The sequence below is a fragment of the Amphiprion ocellaris genome, chromosome 14 (genome assembly GCF_022539595.1).
Source record: "Amphiprion ocellaris isolate individual 3 ecotype Okinawa chromosome 14, ASM2253959v1, whole genome shotgun sequence".
NCBI classification, from domain to species: Eukaryota; Metazoa; Chordata; class Actinopteri; family Pomacentridae; genus Amphiprion; species Amphiprion ocellaris.
The window spans coordinates 10,890,835-10,910,339 of record NC_072779.1 but is presented as its reverse complement, the minus strand read 5'-3'; the positions used below and the strand labels follow the sequence as shown (position 1 = coordinate 10,910,339).

General features: G+C 42.0%; 1 protein-coding gene across 1 annotated transcript in view; it reads right to left on the bottom strand.

Annotated features, from left to right (window-relative positions):
* Positions 1 to 15,887, bottom strand: part of frem2a (FRAS1 related extracellular matrix 2a) — a 63,032-nt gene extending 47,145 nt beyond the window's left edge. Inside the window, exons 1-2 of the mRNA XM_023266376.3 lie at positions 10,628 to 15,887; positions 7,900 to 7,989 (exon numbers count right to left, since the gene is read on the bottom strand). Of these exons, the coding sequence (XP_023122144.3) occupies positions 7,900 to 7,989; positions 10,628 to 15,602 (5,065 nt within the window). The 5' untranslated portion in view covers positions 15,603 to 15,887. The remainder of the gene's footprint in view (positions 1 to 7,899; positions 7,990 to 10,627) is intronic.
* Positions 15,888 to 19,505: the final 3,618 nt, after the last annotated feature.

Genomic DNA, 19,505 nt, shown 5'->3' with positions numbered 1-19,505 from the left:
CCTTCCTACATTCAATAGCCATTAGGCATGCCTGTGCTGCAGAAACACCTTAAGCGACCTGGCACATGAAACTACCAGAAACTGTCATCTGAAATCCTCACTCCTTTGAAGTTCTTGTAATACACTTAATCACCGTGAGGTTTTTCACCGATGTCTACAAAGACAGCCTCATACGACCATGGGCATCGCTTAAAGGGAGAAGGCTTCGGGACAAACCCCACGGTGGCTTCCTTGAGGAGGATGTGTGCGTCTGCAGTTCTACTTGTGTGTATATTTGTCTGAGCCAGATGAATGATGACACCTAAAAGCATTTGTTCTCATCCAAGTTTTTTTTGTGTGCTCATCACAGAGGCAGATCTCCAGCACAGATATCATTCCAGCCTCAGTACAAAGTCTTCCCATGCCTCCAATATAATATTAAACAGAGGGATGAGTTTAATGTATCTCAGGACATTTACTGGCACTCCTGAGAGCAAAGTGTGCCGGAGCACAGAGATGATAAACTAGCTACTGAAAGCCCAGGTTTCTCCTTCCCACATTTTTTATCCTCTACTCTCATTTCCTTCCATTATCTCCTTAGACTCATTAAAGAAAATTTTCATTTTGTCTGAAAATGTTCATTTTTTTTTCTACAGTTGCTTTCATAATGTTTACTTTTAGATGTATGGTTCTTATTAGAGGGTTTTCACAATAATATGCAAACAATAAAGCAGCGCTCAGAACAGCTACCAAGTGCTGCATACTTTCATATTGCAAAGTGAACAGAAAAATGCAAATGAATTAACACTTCAGATTGTAATGCACGTATGATTTAAAACAAATTATCGGCCCATTAAGACCCATTAAAAATGAAACAGCGGAAACACGAGATAGTAAAGATGACATATGCAAAGACAGTAAAATGGGGAATGAGATTTTATCTGAACTGGAATTATTACTTTTCTACAGCTCCATTTTGCATAAATAAAATCATACGCCATGTAAGAATGACAGTGTGAAAATTGGATGTAAAAAATCTGCTGAGAAAAAAAAATACAGTAGCTGATAAAAGCAATAGAATAATGTAGGAAGAGAAAAGAGAAAACCCAGTGCTGATAATTGGGAGCAATATCCTGCATTCAATAAGTCAAAAATGTAGATCACAGCATTTCCACGGCAAAAAAAAAAAAAAAACGCTGAAAAGACTTTTTGTTTATTCTTGAGATTAGAGGGTGTTTGCACGTGTTTGAGTGTTTGCACGTCGATCATCAGTTGTCAAGCATCAAGAAATACAGAATCAAAGATGATTAACTTGATGAAAAATTCTTTCATATCCCTCAAAGTCTCATGCTCTCATCTCGGGGTCCTAATGAGATGCAGATCATTGCGAGCAACATTGCAGAATGTGCTGCAATCCTGCAACAGAGAGATCCATCAGCGGGCTGACAGACAAACACGGCAGGAGGGGACAGACAGCAGGAAAAAGACAGCGAGGGTGTGACAGTAGCACCAAATCCTGATGACTAAGAGAGAGTCGACACTCATCACAAAAAAAAAAAAAACAACAAAAAACCCACAACATGCTTTGAGAGATTTAACTCGACGAGACGGGAAGGCAAAATATTAAGACTGTACCTCGAGAGGGAAAGAGGACACAGACAGACAGGCAAAAATAACACTAAAGAACAAAATATATAATGAACGCAGATGTTGAGCAGGGTGAAAGAATTGGAAATGAATGAAATGCATTGAACAGAGATCTGAGAGTGACAGTGTGAGAAGGGGCGGGAGATGAAGAGGATAAAGAAAGGAGAGCTGGGCCCTGAGAGATGTGAGTGACAGTAAATTCCTGAATGCAGACAGATGAAGAGAATCCTCTCCTACAACCAAGGGACATGTTAGTGTGTGTGTGTGGGTGTGTGTGTCAGTCTGTGCTGAATGCTGATGTATTACCTTGCAGTTCCACCCTGATCAGTATACATTGCTTCAACAACAAGAAAAGGTTAACAACAACAACAAAAAAGAGGTCAAAGGATTAACCTGGTCCATTTGTGACTATGGTGACAGCCAGTTCAGGCCTGTAATTGTTTGCTTTTCAGGTGCTTTCACATCCTTCTGAGCTCCAAAGCTGGAGAGGTTTATTCAAAAATGACTTTGGAAGCAATAGCACAACATACAAATTAAACATAGCTTTTTTTTAAGCTCACATTTACATTCAGTGGGCGCATTTCAAATTTCTGAGCCGTACCATACGCAGGCTTTTTGAGCCATTCAGCTGCTAAGTTAAGAGTTTAAAAGTTATCAGAGATGTAATTTAAACTTGACTCTGTTCGCTTTTCAGTCACTCTTTCTTACAGCCATTAGAAGAGAAAGTCTGTATGTATATAAATAATTTGCATGCTTATCACTTAACAGAGACGAGAGCAACCCAAGAAGGTCATTTCATCTCAACTGTTGGCACTGCCTTTGTGGGGAAAAAAAGAAGCTTTTTGAAGAGATGAGAAAAAAAAAACTCACAGCAGCACCACAGATACACATCATTAAAAAAAATAAAAACACTTGATAAAGAAATGGTGCCCTTGCAGTGCATACGGTGATAATTATCCTGGTAACACAAGCAGCGGAAAAGTTGCGCACAAAGTATTTTATTATGATTAAGATAGACGTGTGAAGACCAAAGAAATGCATGTATTGTGTACTGTGTAGAGGGTAAAAGGGGATGTGAAAGCAGCAGGGGGTGTTTTTTAAGTGGATATATCGTTAAAAGTCCAGATAAAGCAGTGGTATGTCTGGGCTACACTCGAGCAGGGAGGGGTGGAGGATGGAATGAAAGGATTCTATTGTAACAATCAATCTCATTTGCAGTGGGAGGAGAAAGACAAAGTCAGAAAAAAAATGGGACCGGGAACATTTTTTTTCACACTTTATTTTCTCACTCAGCCTCAGTTGTATCCAGCCAGGGGAATTAGCATTTTTTCACTGTTGAGGTTTCTAGAGTTTTGGAAATGAATGATAAACACAACAGAAACATCTCTTTTTAAACAGAATTTATCTGGGACTCTATATGCTTCAAACATCACACTATTAATAACTATATGGTAACTGTTTTGTTGGTAGAAAATAAATAAAAATCATCAACAGCAAAGTCTGTAGGTCATCCAGTGTAACCGTGCCACTGCCTGTGGAAAGACACAGGCTGCAATTCATTCTTTTTTTTAAAAGTATGTGTTTGTGCTGTGAGAAACACAAATCCAATTCCATGCAACTACATTGTGTTATGTCAGGGGCAGAGACCTTCGAGACAGACATATCAAATCATGTGTTATGAAACCAGAGCTCACTGCATGGTAAAATGCCACCACCAATATAAAATCTGTGTTTTTGTTATTTCAGTGAACCAGTCTTTTAGAACTGAAACAATCAGTTAATTAACAGAATAGTCGATCCGCTGAAGATAATCAGCAACTACTGTGATAATTGATGGTTCGTTTTTAAGCAAAAATACCAAACGCTTTCTAGTTCCATCTACTCAGAAGCATTTCCTGCTTTGTGTTGATTGGCAAACAGTAACGAACACAAAAAATGGCATTTCTGACTGTTGGTTAAGCAAAATAAGATGCTTCTAAATGACATTTTACAGTCCATGACTAATCAGTTAATCTTGAAAATAACTGGGGGATCAACTAATGAAGACATCTATTGTTGATTTCTGTGTTGAGTGTTTTCATGACCTTCACCTTTGCTTCATTGTATTTTTTGTTGTTTCCTGCTCCTCCTCAACATCCCACAGCCAAAGAGACCCTGGGAAAAAAGCCGCGCTCTGGTCCATTACAATTAACTATAGTGATCCTAGCCGGTTTTAACCTGCGACAGAAGGTTCTTCCTGCCACTCTTCCCCTGTAGATGAGCCTGTAATAGGGCCACATAATTAGCGGCGGCTGCCTCGGAGCTCTGCCCAGCTCAGACGCCCAGGGCTCTCATTAGCCACAATGCTGCCTGGGCTATTAAATATCAAACACCTTTTTGTGCTGGAGGCCTGACCGCCCCTTAGCCTACGGCTATGCCTCTGTGCCATGCTGTGCATGCATGTGTGGGATTGTTTGCAGGAGTGTGTAGCAGCACACGTGGATTCGTGTTTTTACACATCTTTATGATATGTAAGGATACCCACTTACATGTACACTCATGTCTCACAAGGACATAATGCGTAAAATATAGACTTGCAGACACGGAAGAATTTATGTGGGGGATTTCTGTGGAAGGAAGACAATGGAGTAGGATGATCCAAACTGCCCTATAACAGACTGTTAACAGTGTTTTTAAAATATTTTTGTCCTTCCTTTGCAAATTCTATATCTGGAATCAGTTTGCATTAAGTCCAACTCCCTAGAGAGGCAAGGAAGCCCAAGCGGATCCAGTAAACTTATGGACTGATAATTTAAACTCATGTACTTCAGGTAGAGTTCTTTTTAAAAGCCTCAGGCTTTTTAGTTAAACAAGAATTTTGCCAAGAGCAGAGAGGAGGAAAAAAAATCTAAGAACTTTACAGGAGCATGGACAATCAATTAGTCAATGTTTCTCCTTTCATGTGCATAAAGGAACTGTTATTCTTTTACGCATTAGCACTTCTTTTTAAGAGCATTAGACCCACGGTATGAAAAATACTTCTGAAAAATGAGTCTAGAGGTAATTCACAAACCATTTAGTTAATGTTTTTAGACAGAAAGTGTGCAATACACGGTTAAGTTCTTCAAGTTTCATTTTTTGATGTCGGCGGGTAATTCACAAGGAGGCTTAAACTACAAGAGAAAATCACCATCTGAACAGGACTGTCATTTCCCATTCTAACTCAAGAATATGTGCTTTCACTTGTGATGTACAAGACAACCTTGGAAAGTAACCCATGATCTCAACATTGTGTATTAATTCAAAACTCGATTGTACATAGTCTTGCAGTCCTGTGATTCACTGCGAGGCACTGTGTTGGTAATCTCACAACGCTCTACATCAGTGTCCTGTGAGTGAGCAGCCTTTAATGCAGTAGCATCATATCTGATCATGCAGTAGGAATATTAAAAGAACAAAAAAGACTGTTCTAAATGCACTTGGTTAGATGTGTGCCAGTTTGGTTCTATAGGAGTGCAAAAGCATGTTTTGCAACCTCAGGTGACTGCTGCTATGAAATGTGTTGCCGCTAAATTGTGAGTGGGAACTCTTGCTGAGTGACCATCATGCAATGCACTCAGTAAAAAGGATCGGTCCAAATCGTGCAGGTGTGTTGCAGGTGCGCTTGAGTACCTCTCACTGTGTGTGGACGTCAGTCTACTAGTGTTTTCTAGTTGTCCAAATATCTCCACAGGGAGATTGTGAAAATGCTCGGGGAGGTTGAAGGTGAACAACGGCGGCAACACAGCCTCCACAGCTGCAGGGCAAAATCCACTCAAAGTTAGGCTGGCTTTCTCAAGTTCACCCTCTACTACAACCAGTTCACTCCCACTGCTCTATTCACCTCACACTACTCAGCCTGCAATTTCAACAAGTGCTAGGCAACCTTGGTAAAGAGGGTCCTGTGAAGCTGTGTCAAAAAAAGCCCAACTGGCTATAAAGTGGGGTAAGCCATTGGTTTGCTCGCTTATGATTTAAAAACAGAGAATGGCCAGAATGTTTCTGCAAAAACACTGCCATTTTTTGCTGCATTTGTAGACACTGCAACTCTCTGTACTCACTTACTATTGTTTGCACCTTTTTCCAGCTGTGTTCCAGCATAATCTGTTCACTTGGGACCATCATAGCACATTATTTTCTAGTACAGTAGCCGGTGTTACTTCATAAATAAACTCAGTGTTAGACAGATTCCAAATATAGGTGGTCTAAATCAGGATATTAAACACACCAAACACATTGAAACATCTGAAACAAACACTTCTGTAGCATTTCTTGTACTCAGTAAATGTCATGCCTGATTACAACACAAACTGCAAACACTTCTTTAGATTCTATAATTCAGCTGCAACATCTGCTAAAGCTTCACAAAGCCAAACCTTTACTATTACCACAGACAGATGAAGGATGAAGTGTATTTGCACATTTGATCCCAGTAAAAGCACCTGCAAATGTATACAAACTACAGAATAATCATAATATCGTGCACAATTATCACTTTTAAGTGTCCGCTCTTGTGCACTCAGTCTTTTTCAACAGATGCACCTCCTTTTTTATTGTACATCAAAAAGGAGGATTACACAAAACCGGGTGGTGTACATGTAATAAGTGTGCCTCCACATTCTGCTAAATTTAACCACATTTGCAGCTGTATACCGTGTTTATAGTGGAGCTGAGAAAATTTTGTATCTGATTAACAGAAGACAAAAGGTGAGCACCAGTGAATTATTAAAAAAAAAAAAAAAAAGAAACACAAAGAGAACAGAAGCAAATAATAACTTAACCCATAAACCCATTATCTGACTGCATTAAAACACTGTTGCTTAAATCTTAAACACGGTGTGAAGGTTTTATGAAAGCATTCCTTATGGGACATTTACATTATATTTTATGTCATTACATGCGCTTGCTTCTTCATTAACTTATATTGCCTTGCTTTACATACGCTTCAATAAATAACCATCATAATTTTAATAGTTACATACTTCCCCAAGGGCAAAGCACATAAAGAACCAACAAGAAAATGCTTCAAATGAGAAAAAGACAGTAAACTTTTTGTATATGTGTTGGTATTTGCAAAATATCCCACTTACAGGATTTTATTTTTGTCAGATTTGTGCTTCTGCTATTGCACTTGTTTGCATCTTTCTTTAAAGTGCATTTCCTTCGATGTTTTGATGGTGTGTTCTACCCAAATCATTTTCTCAGTATGAATTTTGATAAATCAGTGATCATTTCTGCTCAGTAATACAACATTTGGACTTCTTTCCTTGGCTTGCCTATCTTAAACAAACCCAACCACATCTCCACATCTTAAGCTCTCCCTCACTCACAGATATTTCCTACATGAGACTGCCAATTGCTGATTGCTTAATTAGCTGCCGCCTTAGTAGACGGACGCTAAATTCATGCACATTGCAAGCATACATATAGAACAAAATATACTGATTTTGAAGCGATCATTTCACGTGCATAAATCAGGCAGCAAATGACGGTTATTAGGAATGTAAAGTGGGCCGTGACGAAAACACTAGCAGACAAATTTGATACCAGCTTTGCATATGAAAATTAAAGCATGTTGTTATTTTTTCAAACTGAAAATGCTAATTGCTTTACAGAACAACTTATGTCAGTGTTCAGTGACTATGATCTATGCATTGTGTGGCTTGTATTTGTGGTATGCATGTCGTTAATCTTCTCTGTGAGAAAGCAGCCTTGCAGAATCACAGAATGTAGAGTAATAAGACTCGACATGTCCTGCAGTTGTATTTACAAATTATACAGGCCGTCTCATTAACTCACTAGGCTGCTAAAATGATGCGTGTTAATCTTGGCAGCACAAACTGAGTTTTCTATCTTTGACGACCCTGAACATCTTATCAGCTCAGGAGTAAGTTAATACAATGTGGCATCAATTGCACAGTTACAGACAGGAGACCTCTGTCGGCCTATGCAGATTTGTCTTTAATTGATATTCTACACCGATGCTCTGAATGGCAGGTCATTTTATGGGCAAAATCCTGAATCAAATGAAACCAGAGAGAGAGAGAGAAAAAAGAAAAAATACACTTTCCTGATCTGTTTATAAAATCTGCTGGGAACAATTTACAAAATTAATCTCACTGTGAACTGGAGTATAATGCTCGACAGCTGCCTCGCACATTTATAACAGTTATGAGTTGCTGAATGAGTAGTGAGTGATTCTCCGAACCCTACTGCAGGAACCCGGAGAGATGAGTGAACAGGGTGAAATCTTACCGTTATCCTCCACAGAGAAATGGAAGAGGTCAGACGTGGTGTTTTCTTCATTCCGCAGCACATAGCAGATGTTCAGCTCGTCAATGTCAGCTGGAACAGAAAAGTTGCTTTAGTTTATTCATGTATCTTGGAATACAGAAGCGATAAAAGCAGGTGAAAACACAAAATCACTAATAAACAACCAAAATTAAAGGGCTTGACATAATTAATTGGAGAATGCAAATGAGGACCGCGGTTATATTGTCAAGTCATTGTGAGATGATGAATGCTGAAAATGTCTATCAGCTCGCTCTAACTTAAAACAAGGTGATCGCTAAAGCATAAACTGTATGTAGAAGACGTTTGTCCTTGTCAAGATGTAAAAATAATATATTTATGAAACTATTTGCATTTTAAGATTAAAAAACCTTCATGTGATGTTTCATGCTGGCTACAGAAATAGCCTCAAAGCACTTTGAAGTTGTATTATGGCTTTATGGCTGGTTCAAACACTCTCTCCGTCAAATAATTGTTGAAAGATGGAAGCTGTCCCGCTTCAGCACCGTATCAGCTACAGTAACAGCAGGTCTCTAGTATCACACTGATTCAGTACCTTATCAGCACGCAGCATGAACAATTTTCCACCAGCGAAAGCATTCTGAAAGTCATGCATCCGTAATCCAGGACGATAAGGCCGCAACCTCAAATCCAAGACAGCTCAAACTAAAACCAACAGAGAGCATTTAAATCCAGAAGCCGCCTGCTCTGTGTCAACAGCCCTGAAAACCAGGTGACGGTGGATCTTTTAATGACAGACAAGGTAAGAATGTTAAAAACAGGATTGCGGTGGGCACCTACACTTCCACAGCTGTTTTCCTAACTTCTCTGAATTACAGGGCTCTGACAGCATTTTTTTTCCACTATTCTCCACAAACATCTATTACAGTGCAGGAAAAAAAATCATCAAGACTGTGAAAGGGCTTGGCCTCTGCAAACCACCTCCTTCAATAATAGATGTCGGAGGAAGGAGGTTCATAAAAGTATAAACCCCCGACTCCTAGCTGGGATGCATCTTAAGCCTCTTAGGTGGCTTCCTCTTCTTCTTCGACAAGAAAAACAATTTCCCATTTCTTTATTTTGGCATGATTTCTGTGAGAGGACTGCTCTACTTTCAGGATTGTGTCTCATATTAGTGAGTGTTATTCTGATCACACAGGAGACGCAGCGCAGGAAGGATTTGTGGCGCAGACTTGAACTCGGGGACCTTACAAATATAAAGTCAACACTGTGAACGAGGGGCACACTGTTCATTAAATATTTAAAGTGAATGCCTCATGGGATGTGCCCTGGAAATGGGATGAGTAAATAAAGAGCGAGGGATTGTCTCTTTCACCTGACTGATTTCTTCTGATGAGCCCGTTTGCTCTCTCTCTCTCTCTCTCTCTCTCTCTCTTATTCAATCTCTCACGCCCCTTCCCTCATTCTTTATTTCTCTCATGCCACCTACACCTCCTCCCCCCTCCTCCCCCACCTTTCCCTCCCGCATCCTTTGCACTCTTCTTCCACTTTACTTGCTCTCTCTTCCCCCTTCTTCTGCCCTTTGCTTCTCCCTCCCGCTGCACTCTTGTCTCATCTGTGCCCGTTTTTTTTTTTTTTTTCAAAGACTGCAGCCGCACAGTGGTAGTCAGAAGTGTCCATCTCCTGCAGACTGAAGAGCTCTTTTTTTTGTCTCCACTCTGTGTTCCCAGCACAAGTCTGTGCTTTTGCCAGGCTGTGGCACAAGCAGGTGGATTTTCTTACTTCTTAATTCTCTCAGCATGATATGAAACACCGCATTGATTGCATCGTTTTGAACTTCAATCAGCAGCATTGTTGCCTTGATTCTGTCTGCGGTATCACTAAACAGACATGCAAAAATGTGTTCAAATCCAGAGTTAAAGAGGCATATTTTGGGTGTAGAAATGGATTATGTTGAGAGCTTTCATTTGTCTGTCTTTGAATTCTTAAGATGCACACATTTCAGTAAATTGCTTCAAATTGACTCGACCTGGTCAAACTTTCAGAATACGCTGCAACTCAAATGCCATCCTGTCACGAACAGCTCCGTGCTGACCTTTTCACATGATCCTCTACTTCTGTCTTGCTTCATTTAACAAACCATGGCAGAGAACATCGGATGTGAACATTTCCCCAGAGATGCAGATATAATAAATATTCATCTCTATCCGTCTACAAGACATTTGCGTGAAACATCAGCCTCTAACTTTGGGTATGCTAATTATGATTTGATGAGCAAGGCACATCTAAATCAGGCCCACAAATTAACTATTGAAAATCCCCAGTCAGTACTTGTCACACATATGAATAATTATTACTCCATAAATTAAAATCTTTGGGAAGCTGTGTGGAAAAATTAATCAGAACTTACAGATTTGCAGGGACTTTGAACTTGTAACGTTCAGTTGTTCTGAAGTATCATCTCACACATTAGGGAAATAAAATTATTTGATTTCAATTTGAATGAATAAAGCAACTACTTTTAACCAAATACCAAACTTTAAAGGCATTTTGCTCATAGACTGTCACTATTTTGAATGTGCTTACTAGTATTAACTTGATAAAACTGTTACATTGTTGGCATTTTGTCAGGTATGACGGGTAACACTTAACAAAGTCAGTCATTTGACATCCACATACAACATTCATGCACACATTAAACTACCAGATGGGTGTTTTGTTAGGGGCTTACCTTGACTAAATGTGTCGATGGAGTTGTTTCCTTGTCCCAGGTTCACAATGTAACCGTGTTTGGGCTGGGTGGTGACGTGGAACAGCAGGGAGGCCGGAGTGCTGTCTCTGTCCTCTGCCCTCAGCACTGTGGAGGTGATAGGGAAGCCCAGGTGCCCCGTGGACAAAATCTTCAAAGTGGGCGCACCTTTGTTTACCACAATCTGAGGGACACCATTGTCAATTGCCACAATCGTGATCATCATGGTTTGAGGTCGTCTGGTCTCAAAAACAGTGTCGGGGAACACATAGAAGTCAGTGTGAGTGCCGTCGGTGACAGTGAAGGAGAAAGAGTCCTCTGCTGATTCAGTCCCATCGTGTTTGTAGCTGATGAGGTTTTCATTCAGGTCTTGTTTTGTGAAGCTGGTGACGGGTGTAGACCGGTTGTAGAACAGTTTGCCGTGAATAGGCAGCTGGGTGACGGTGAATTTTATCAGCTTCTCAGCCGTGTCCTGGTCTTCAGCCGTGAGCTCAAATGGTGTGATCAACTTAACCTGCCCTTCTGTGACAACTAGGCTGTTTACAGTCACAACTGGTTTCTTATTATCAACATCCACAATGGAGATTCTGAATGTTCTGAAAATAGGATTGTAGCCATCGGTGACTTCGAATTCAAAACTGTCCATTTTCACCTCATCATCTGACGTGTGGATGTAGTAAACCTTACTGCCGGCCAGTTGGAGCTGAGTGAAAGACACAATGGGCATCCCAGGAGTATCTGTGCACTCTAAGTGGCCCCTGACAGGGGCCCTTGTGATAGTGAAGACTAAGTTTTCATCAGGGCTGTTGAGATCACTGGTGCTGAGAAGATCTGTGGTCAAAGTCACTCTGCCACCTTCTCTTAGAGACACTCCTTTACTGACCACATCAGGGAAGACCATGTCAATGCTGCCCACAGTGATGTAGAAGTAACGATCAATTAGTGGATTCATTCCATCAGTCACATCAAATTTGACCAAATCTCGAATGCCCTCCTGTCCGTTGTGTGTGTAAACTAAAAGCCCTGCATCGATTTCAGCTTGTGTGAAATTCATGCCAAGGGTGATGTTCTCCAGAGACCCAGATGGAGATTTTCTCTGTAGGAAACCTTGACCAGGCCCAAACCGGATTATATATGTAAGTGTGCTGTCATCTGAATCTAAATCTGTTGCTTTGAGCACTTTGTTATTGACTTCTTTGGTCTCTCCGATTTCCACCTCTAGCCCATCGTTGATGATCATCCTGGGGGTCTCGTCATCAACAGCGATGATCATAACCACGGCAGTTTTTTGCACAGAGTACTTTCCATCCGTCAGAATGACATCAAAGCTGTCCTCCGTTGTCTCTGAGTCGTCATGCTCATAAATAATGCTTGATGCCTCTCTAATCTGCTCTAAAGTGAAATTAGTCACCAAAACTGAGCCTGTGGATAGCTGGTTCAAAATGGCACCGTGTTTAGGAGGTTTGGAAATGATGAACATCAGCTCCTCAGGTGGAATGTCGCTGTCGGCTCCATTCAGAATGGGAGTGTCGATGACAATGTTCATCCCTTCCATCACTGCTATCTCCCTCAAATAAATCTCTGGCTTTTCATCATTTGCTGGGATGATGACAATAGGAAAGAAATGATTCTCTGAGAAATTGATGCCATCAGAGCACCTAAATGTGAATCTATCCTCCACTGGCTCTACTCCCTTGTGAATGCTCTGCACATAGTGGATATTTCCTTCTCTGATGTCTCTGATAGTAAAAGCACTGACAGCTGTTCCTGATCTGGACTTTTCTGAGCCTGGGGCTGGGGATATATTCTCTACATAGCCTGCAGTGGGCTGGACAATGATGGTGCAAAGGATATCATCTGTTGGAGTGTCGTTATCATCAGCGTTTAAGTGCTGAGGGCCGATGGTGTATTTCTCTCCTTCAATGACACTGAATTGAATTCCAACTCCGACCTCAGGGGCCTGGCTGTCTACAGGAAGGATTGTGACTCGAACGTGGACTCCGTTGACCTTATTGCCACCCACAGTCCAATCATCAGACATGTCTGTGAGAGTCAAATTGAATCCGTCCTGCTGAGAGGAGAGGCCGATCTCTCCACCAGTGTGTGCATACACAACCACACCATTAATTATGTCAGCCTGTGTAAACCTTGTTGCAGGCACTCCTTTGACCAATATTTCCCCCATAACCGGAGGATCTTCCACGATAAAGGTAAGCTGGAGGTCATCCGTGTCGTCATCATGGCCCTGAATCACATTAGTTGTGATTTCCGTGGCTCCATTTTCCAGCACGTCCATATGGGACCCGATTGTTCCCGCAGGCAAGCTGACGGTTGGAGTTTCATCATCGACAGGCTTTACATTAACTTTGACCGTCACGGTTACAACATGAATCCCATCACTGACATCCAGCTGAAATTCATCACTTACTGTCTCCTCTCCGCTATGAATGTATGATATCTTTCCCTCTGAGATATCCTCAAGTCTGAAAACCCCTCTTCTCTCCAGATCAGTGAATGCAGCCTGGATCTGGCCATGTTTAGGCGGCTGGCTCAGAGTGAAGGTAATTTGTTTGCTCTCTGTGTCGAGGTCTGTGGCATCCAGCTCAGCGATGGTGATGATGTGCATGCCCCGTTCAAACACAGTAAAGCCGGTGTTTGTGATCTGAGGGGGTTTGTTGTTGACAGGCTGCAGGTAGATAGTGAAAGCTCCCTCCACGCTGTTCCCAGCCGTGTCTTCGACAGTGTAGCGAAACTGCACGACGTGGGCTGTGATTCCCAGCTCAACATCTGGGGGGCCGTAGGAGATCTTATGATGGTTAATTTGAGCTTGTGTGAACTCTGTGACTTCAATGTCGGGGCTGTCTGTCAGGACCAAAGAACCAAACACAACCGGGTTATTTTCATCTGTATCTGTTGGGGGTTGGATAACTGTGTATTTGAGATCACGGTCCTCAGAGTCCAAGTCAGTGTAGCGCAGAACTTCTTTGCTAAAATGAGTGAGTTTGTACTCCTGAACTGTCAGCTGCAGTGTGGTGCCAGGGAACAGCTCAGGGGGAACATCATCGATAGGTAAAACACGGATTATATAAACGTTCTCTCCTGACACGTTTGGGGGGTCGTTGTCATCCTGAACTGTGAATACAAACTGATCCATGACTGTGTCTGTGTTGTGAGGGCCTGTGTGTTTGTAAAACAACTTCCCGTCAGTGATATCTTTCTGAAGCCACTCTGTAACCTCCTTCTCATACATCTCATCCTCAGCATTGAATTTCCAAGAGGAGGGGTCCTCTGGGGCATCTGACTGCCTTAGTAGCACTGTGCCAATTACAGAAAAAGGAGGGACAATAGTGAATTTAATAGTCGAGTCCTCAGAGTCAATATCAGCAGCGCTGAGCATGAGAGGAGAAATGGGCATCATTTGATTTTTGAACAGCACCAGACCAGTGTTGGCATTTATAATAGGTGGCTCATCATCAGTGGGAACGATAGTAATAGGAAAGAGGAATTCTACTTCATTCTTTCCATCTGTCATCTTGAAGACAATGTTGTCACTGTATGTGTCACTTCCGTCATGCTGGTACACAACAACGCCTGTTGCGAGGTCGGCAGGTGTGAAGAATTTCCTGTGGGAGCCCAGAACCACCAGGTCCCCGTGACGCAGCCCGTCCACCACCGTGACGGTGACGCTGTCCAGGTTGTCCTCGTCACTGATCTCCAGGTTGTGAGCGCTGAAGAGAGGCCGAGACTGGCCCTCGTACAGCAGCTGACCAGTGTTGCGCGTCACCACGGGGGCCAGAGTGTTCATCGGCTTCACAACAATCATGAAAGCAAAAGGGTCTGACACAGCTCCATCTATGTCCACCACCTCAAACTCCAGCTGGAAAATCCTCTCTGTGTCTGAGTCCAGGGAGGGAGGCTTGTAAGCTATTTTCAAATCACGCAAGTCTCTCTGGTAGAAGGATGTGATGGGCAGGTTTCTGTCATCCGTGCTGACTATGTAGCCCTCCTCATAGGATAAAGGTGAAGTGATGTTGAAAATAAGCTCATCTGGGTGTGACTCTGCATCCTCAGCAGCCAGCATGTCAGGGATGAGGGCGGTCATGACAAACTGGCTGACCTCCATCATCATCATGGACACAAAGCTGGGTTTAGGGGGAGTGTTTTCCTCTCCCTCCTTGATGCGAACCATGAGATGAAAATACTCCTGTTTCACTAGGTTGCCCTCCTTATCATGCAGCTCCACAACCATGGGAACATAGTCTCTGTTGGGAGACTTGCGATCAAACGTGTGCTCATAGCGGATGTCAGCTTGTGTGAACTCATCACAGTCCATCATTTGGGAAAGTTTCCCCCCATCAATGAGTTTCCCATATCTAGGCAGCGCGGTGCCGCTGGATAGCGATGCCACCTCACATTTGTGCGAGTCTCTATCATAAGTAAACTCTAAAATCTTTTTATCAATCGGGTTGCTGATCCCTTTGAGATTATCAACAGTGAGAGGCATGTTTTTAGTGAGTAACTCTAGTTGCGTAAAAACTACTTCCACCTCCATCATGAACGGGATGATAACGGTTTCGGTTTGCGCGTCGTACCTGAGCTGCAGCTTCACCCTGTCTCTGGCTGGACTCCTGGATCCATAGTGGGAATATGTCACATCGCTGGGACCGAAATCACACGGAAACTTTTTGGGCGAGAGGTGGCCGGGTCTCTGCGAGAGCGGATCGTTATCCAGCACGGTGATGCTGCACCGGTCTCCCGGCTGCGTCTGGATCACCAAATCATTGATGGGATCGATGAAGACCGATCTCCCGAAAGGCACGCGTATTCCGTTGTTGGCCACCAAGATGGCATCTTCTGATAGTTCTGATCTCAGTGCGTAAAATAATCCAGAGCTGTCGGGCTGCGCGGAAACGATACCTGTTACTGAAAAACACAGGAGAAGTCTATGGAACAACATCTTCGCAGCCGATGAGAGCCGAAAACAGTCACTGTGCCAACGTGCTGCTGATGCGAGACGCCCCGATGAAAAAAAAAACCCAAAGTGTTGGGAGTCAGCTGGACGTCTACACGGAGATTCCCATGCATCTATCCGCCCGGAGCCTCGACATACTCAGCGACAATAGCGCGCATGAGTTTTAACTTCAGAGACTTGAGAGCGCTGCGTAAAGAGCTACCGCCCATCTCTGCGCATATTGGAGGGCTTGGGAGAACTTGTTACCTCAGACTCACCGCCAATGGGCAGCACAGCTGACAGTCACAGGGAGGCGGGGACTAGAAGATGGGCTGAATTACACCGATGTGATTCATTATAGGGCAATTATCGACTTTATTCCCTGTTAGAACTATTCTCTGCAAGACTTAAGACATTATATAAAATACCCTATTGAAGTAATCCTCATACTAGGGGATACCATCATCATGTCTTCTGTGGACATACACGTTCACTGATGAAATTGGGAGAAATATCAAATTTGAAACCCAGAGGGCTGCAAATATTTTCCATGATGTGCCAGAGAGAGAGAGAAAGCCTAATAACTCCACTAACTTTGTTTTGCTTTGATGATACAGGCTGATTTACCAGAAGAAATCACACAAGAAGTGTTAAATATATACATATATCGCCAAATGCATGATAACATTATATTTTATTAATACAAATGTGGACGTATAATTAATGCACTTGCAGGTTAGTATGTCCTAGGGTTCACTTCTAATTATTAGGATTATTAATTCTTACATCCGTCAGAAATATGGCTTAATTTCCTGGGTCCGGCCCATTGTTGTAAGTCATCTGTCCCCTAATACTGATGATGTAAAGTTTGGGCTTTGGGGTTTAATTAGAGGGACGCTGTCATTAGTCAGTCATTGCTGGCTTATTAATCCTCAGTAATATTTCTTCTCATTTGCTCTACTGTAACCTCACACTTCCTGCAGAAAGCCAAAGTGTGAAGGTGATGGAAAGCAAAAGACTGGGTTGCTTATTTCTTATTCATGTATGCATTCATCCATTTATTTATTCTACTGTTTATTTTTGAGGCAAATACGCACTTCAGTGTGGGCCTCTGAAACATGTTGACCTTCCCTCAAGCAAGAAGAAGAAGCTGTAAAAGCCTCCCATTGCCCATTAGGCAAGAGAAAGACTGACCCTGTCCTTGTCAGTCTAGATCAGTTAACTACAATGCTAAAAAATAAATAAATTCAAAATGTGTGAAACACACATTCAGCTGTCATGAACCAAGAACTATGGCAAATTACTGCTTAAGAACTGGGGAAAATCTATCTTGCTAGACCTTGGTGGTCCTAAAGGGAAATTTGTACTGCAAGCTGGAACATCTGTCAAGGTTAAGTCATCAGGGGATGAACCCCCTCCTCTCCCCCTGCTCAGCAAATGGGGCTTTTTGATGTTAGCAGCTTTCTGCTATTTTAACATTTTCTGCTGAAATTATTTTTTATTGATGTTTAGCATTTGTGGAGAGAGATTTGCATTGGTTTTGGCAACTGTCCTGGTCAAATAAAGAGCACGGCTGCCATTAATAAAAGCTAAGTCAGGGAGAAGTTTGTGCAAAGGTGTGTACATTTAATGACAAAAATGTCATACACATTAATTCATAGATGCTCTAAGCCAAATAAAAGATTTTCTGAAACTGGAATCAAACGTAAATGTTTGGTAAGTTTCATCCTTACAAAGCTTTGAGTTTTTAAGATACATAACCCTGAAACTTAGATGTACAGCTTGGGAATACATTTTGCTCTCGACTCTCCACCACCCACATTTAAAATGCCAGGTGATTAGAGGGTTTCTGGAACCTTGTTATTTCAAAGTACAAGGCAACCCCCCTCCTGCTTTTCCAGCTGTTGTACTCTTTATATGCTCAGAAACATTCTTCTTGTGATTTTACATGAGAGGATCAACTCAGAAAACATGCGTGTTAGATTTGCACAGTGGGAACTGGGTGCATTAAGAAGATTATACTGAATACTAAAAGGTGATAAGAGAAACGGGTGTTATCAGGACCAAAGGGAGGATATAAAGATCATCATTAGGTTGAGAAAATTAGAGACTAGTGAACATTTTCACCTGGAACTTTAAGCTACTGCGTTTGTTTCCCACAAAATAATTTTTCACTGAAAAAGTCCATATGATGGCACGATGAGCACCTATGATTCACATTATTTCGACTCTCTGGACGGTCGGTTCGCAAACTTTGGTTCTTTTCCCATTTGACTAATTATCACTGAAACTCTGGCTCATCCCTGCAGCCCATCTCTATCACATCACCCACAAAGCACAATGAAACTTTGGGAAAGTTCGGCCTCATGCAGGATTTATGACATACTCACACAGTACAGGATGTGGGGTTCCTTCTGCACAGCGGCTGCTCTGCTGTGATAAGGCCACACGTGGAGATTCTGGGGTTTGAGCCTACATGGGAGAGTGAAAGATTCAGAACTGTCAGCTAATGACAGTATGAGGGTTAGGTGCCATCAGATTGTCGCATTTGCATAAAATCTTGGCACAAATGACACAAAATGCTCCAAACTTGTCATAAAAGCTCATTTATTTGAACAGATGAGCTATTTGTGATGAGCTGGACCCATATACACCACTGAAAGCCAAATGAATGCTCACTTTTGCAGAGCACATTATTACTCTGCTGCAGGAGCACATTCATCTAAATCAACTTGATGTATTTGTGTCATCCTTACGGTCAATATAGAAATGGCTTAGGATAATCGTTGTTTGGTCTGTGAATGTGTGACTGTGAAAAAAATATATTTTGTAGTACTTGGCCAAGTAGTTTTGTTTGATTACCAGGAGGAGCAACCATGACAAAGCAATCGCAAATCCCCAACACAACTACAAACAAAACAATACAGATTCTCACTGCAAGGCAGAGCCCCAAATTGTGACTGTATTGCACAGATAAAATTTGGTTCGTTTGAAGACACACGCCACCCACGCACCCGGGTCCCAACAGAACCAAGAGGTAGGAGTTTTAGTCTGTGATACTGTGAAAAAACATGTAACCGAGGCAACATACAGGATGTTTTTTTTTCTGGGGACAATTTTTCCGCTTCTGTTTGTCTCTTACTTCGCAACACGCTTTTGCAGATGTCCAGCAGGGTTTGAGTTCATGCACAAAATCAGTTCATTGTGTGAGGGGAAGCTTCGTGTTCTGCATCTTGAATGCACAGTGCTCTTTTTTTTATCGCTTTAGGAGAACATCTCTCCTCGTCACATTTGATAAATAAAGGACCCATAATCACAATATTTTAACAATGACAACTATTTTGTACTGATTCCTTACAAAGATAAAACATTTGCAGTATATAAAGTAGCTCTGCTTCACTACACTAAAATACTGCTTATATATTATTGCATTAAAGAAAAACACCTGCACTTAATAGAGGACCTTGACTTGTGCATATTTTTGCATTGTGCTGTCTGTGCTTTCACACAACTTGACCACTTCCTTGCCCAAGCATACATCACACAGCTGTTACTCTTAAGCTTTCAACACTCCACATCAATGAAAGGAGCAGGCCTCCTGTCACTCTCTGCTCTGTCTTCACCATCCACACAGAACCTGTTTCTTCTTGAGGAAGCAAACACATAAAAGCAATACCTCGACATGCAAAACCACCGGGTATATCTCAGTGTGAAAGCAACCTGACATTACTTGCTTTTTTTTTTTTTTTTTGTCTGGGTCAGCTGAAAGTGACCTCCCAAGTTTTCTCCTACACATTCACACAAGCGCATGCAAATGCATACAGATTGACATCTGGTCTGTCTTTGTTCCCATATTACAGTCGTGAAAATGTAGGCATTCAGACGACACACCAGGAACCCCTTTTCTCC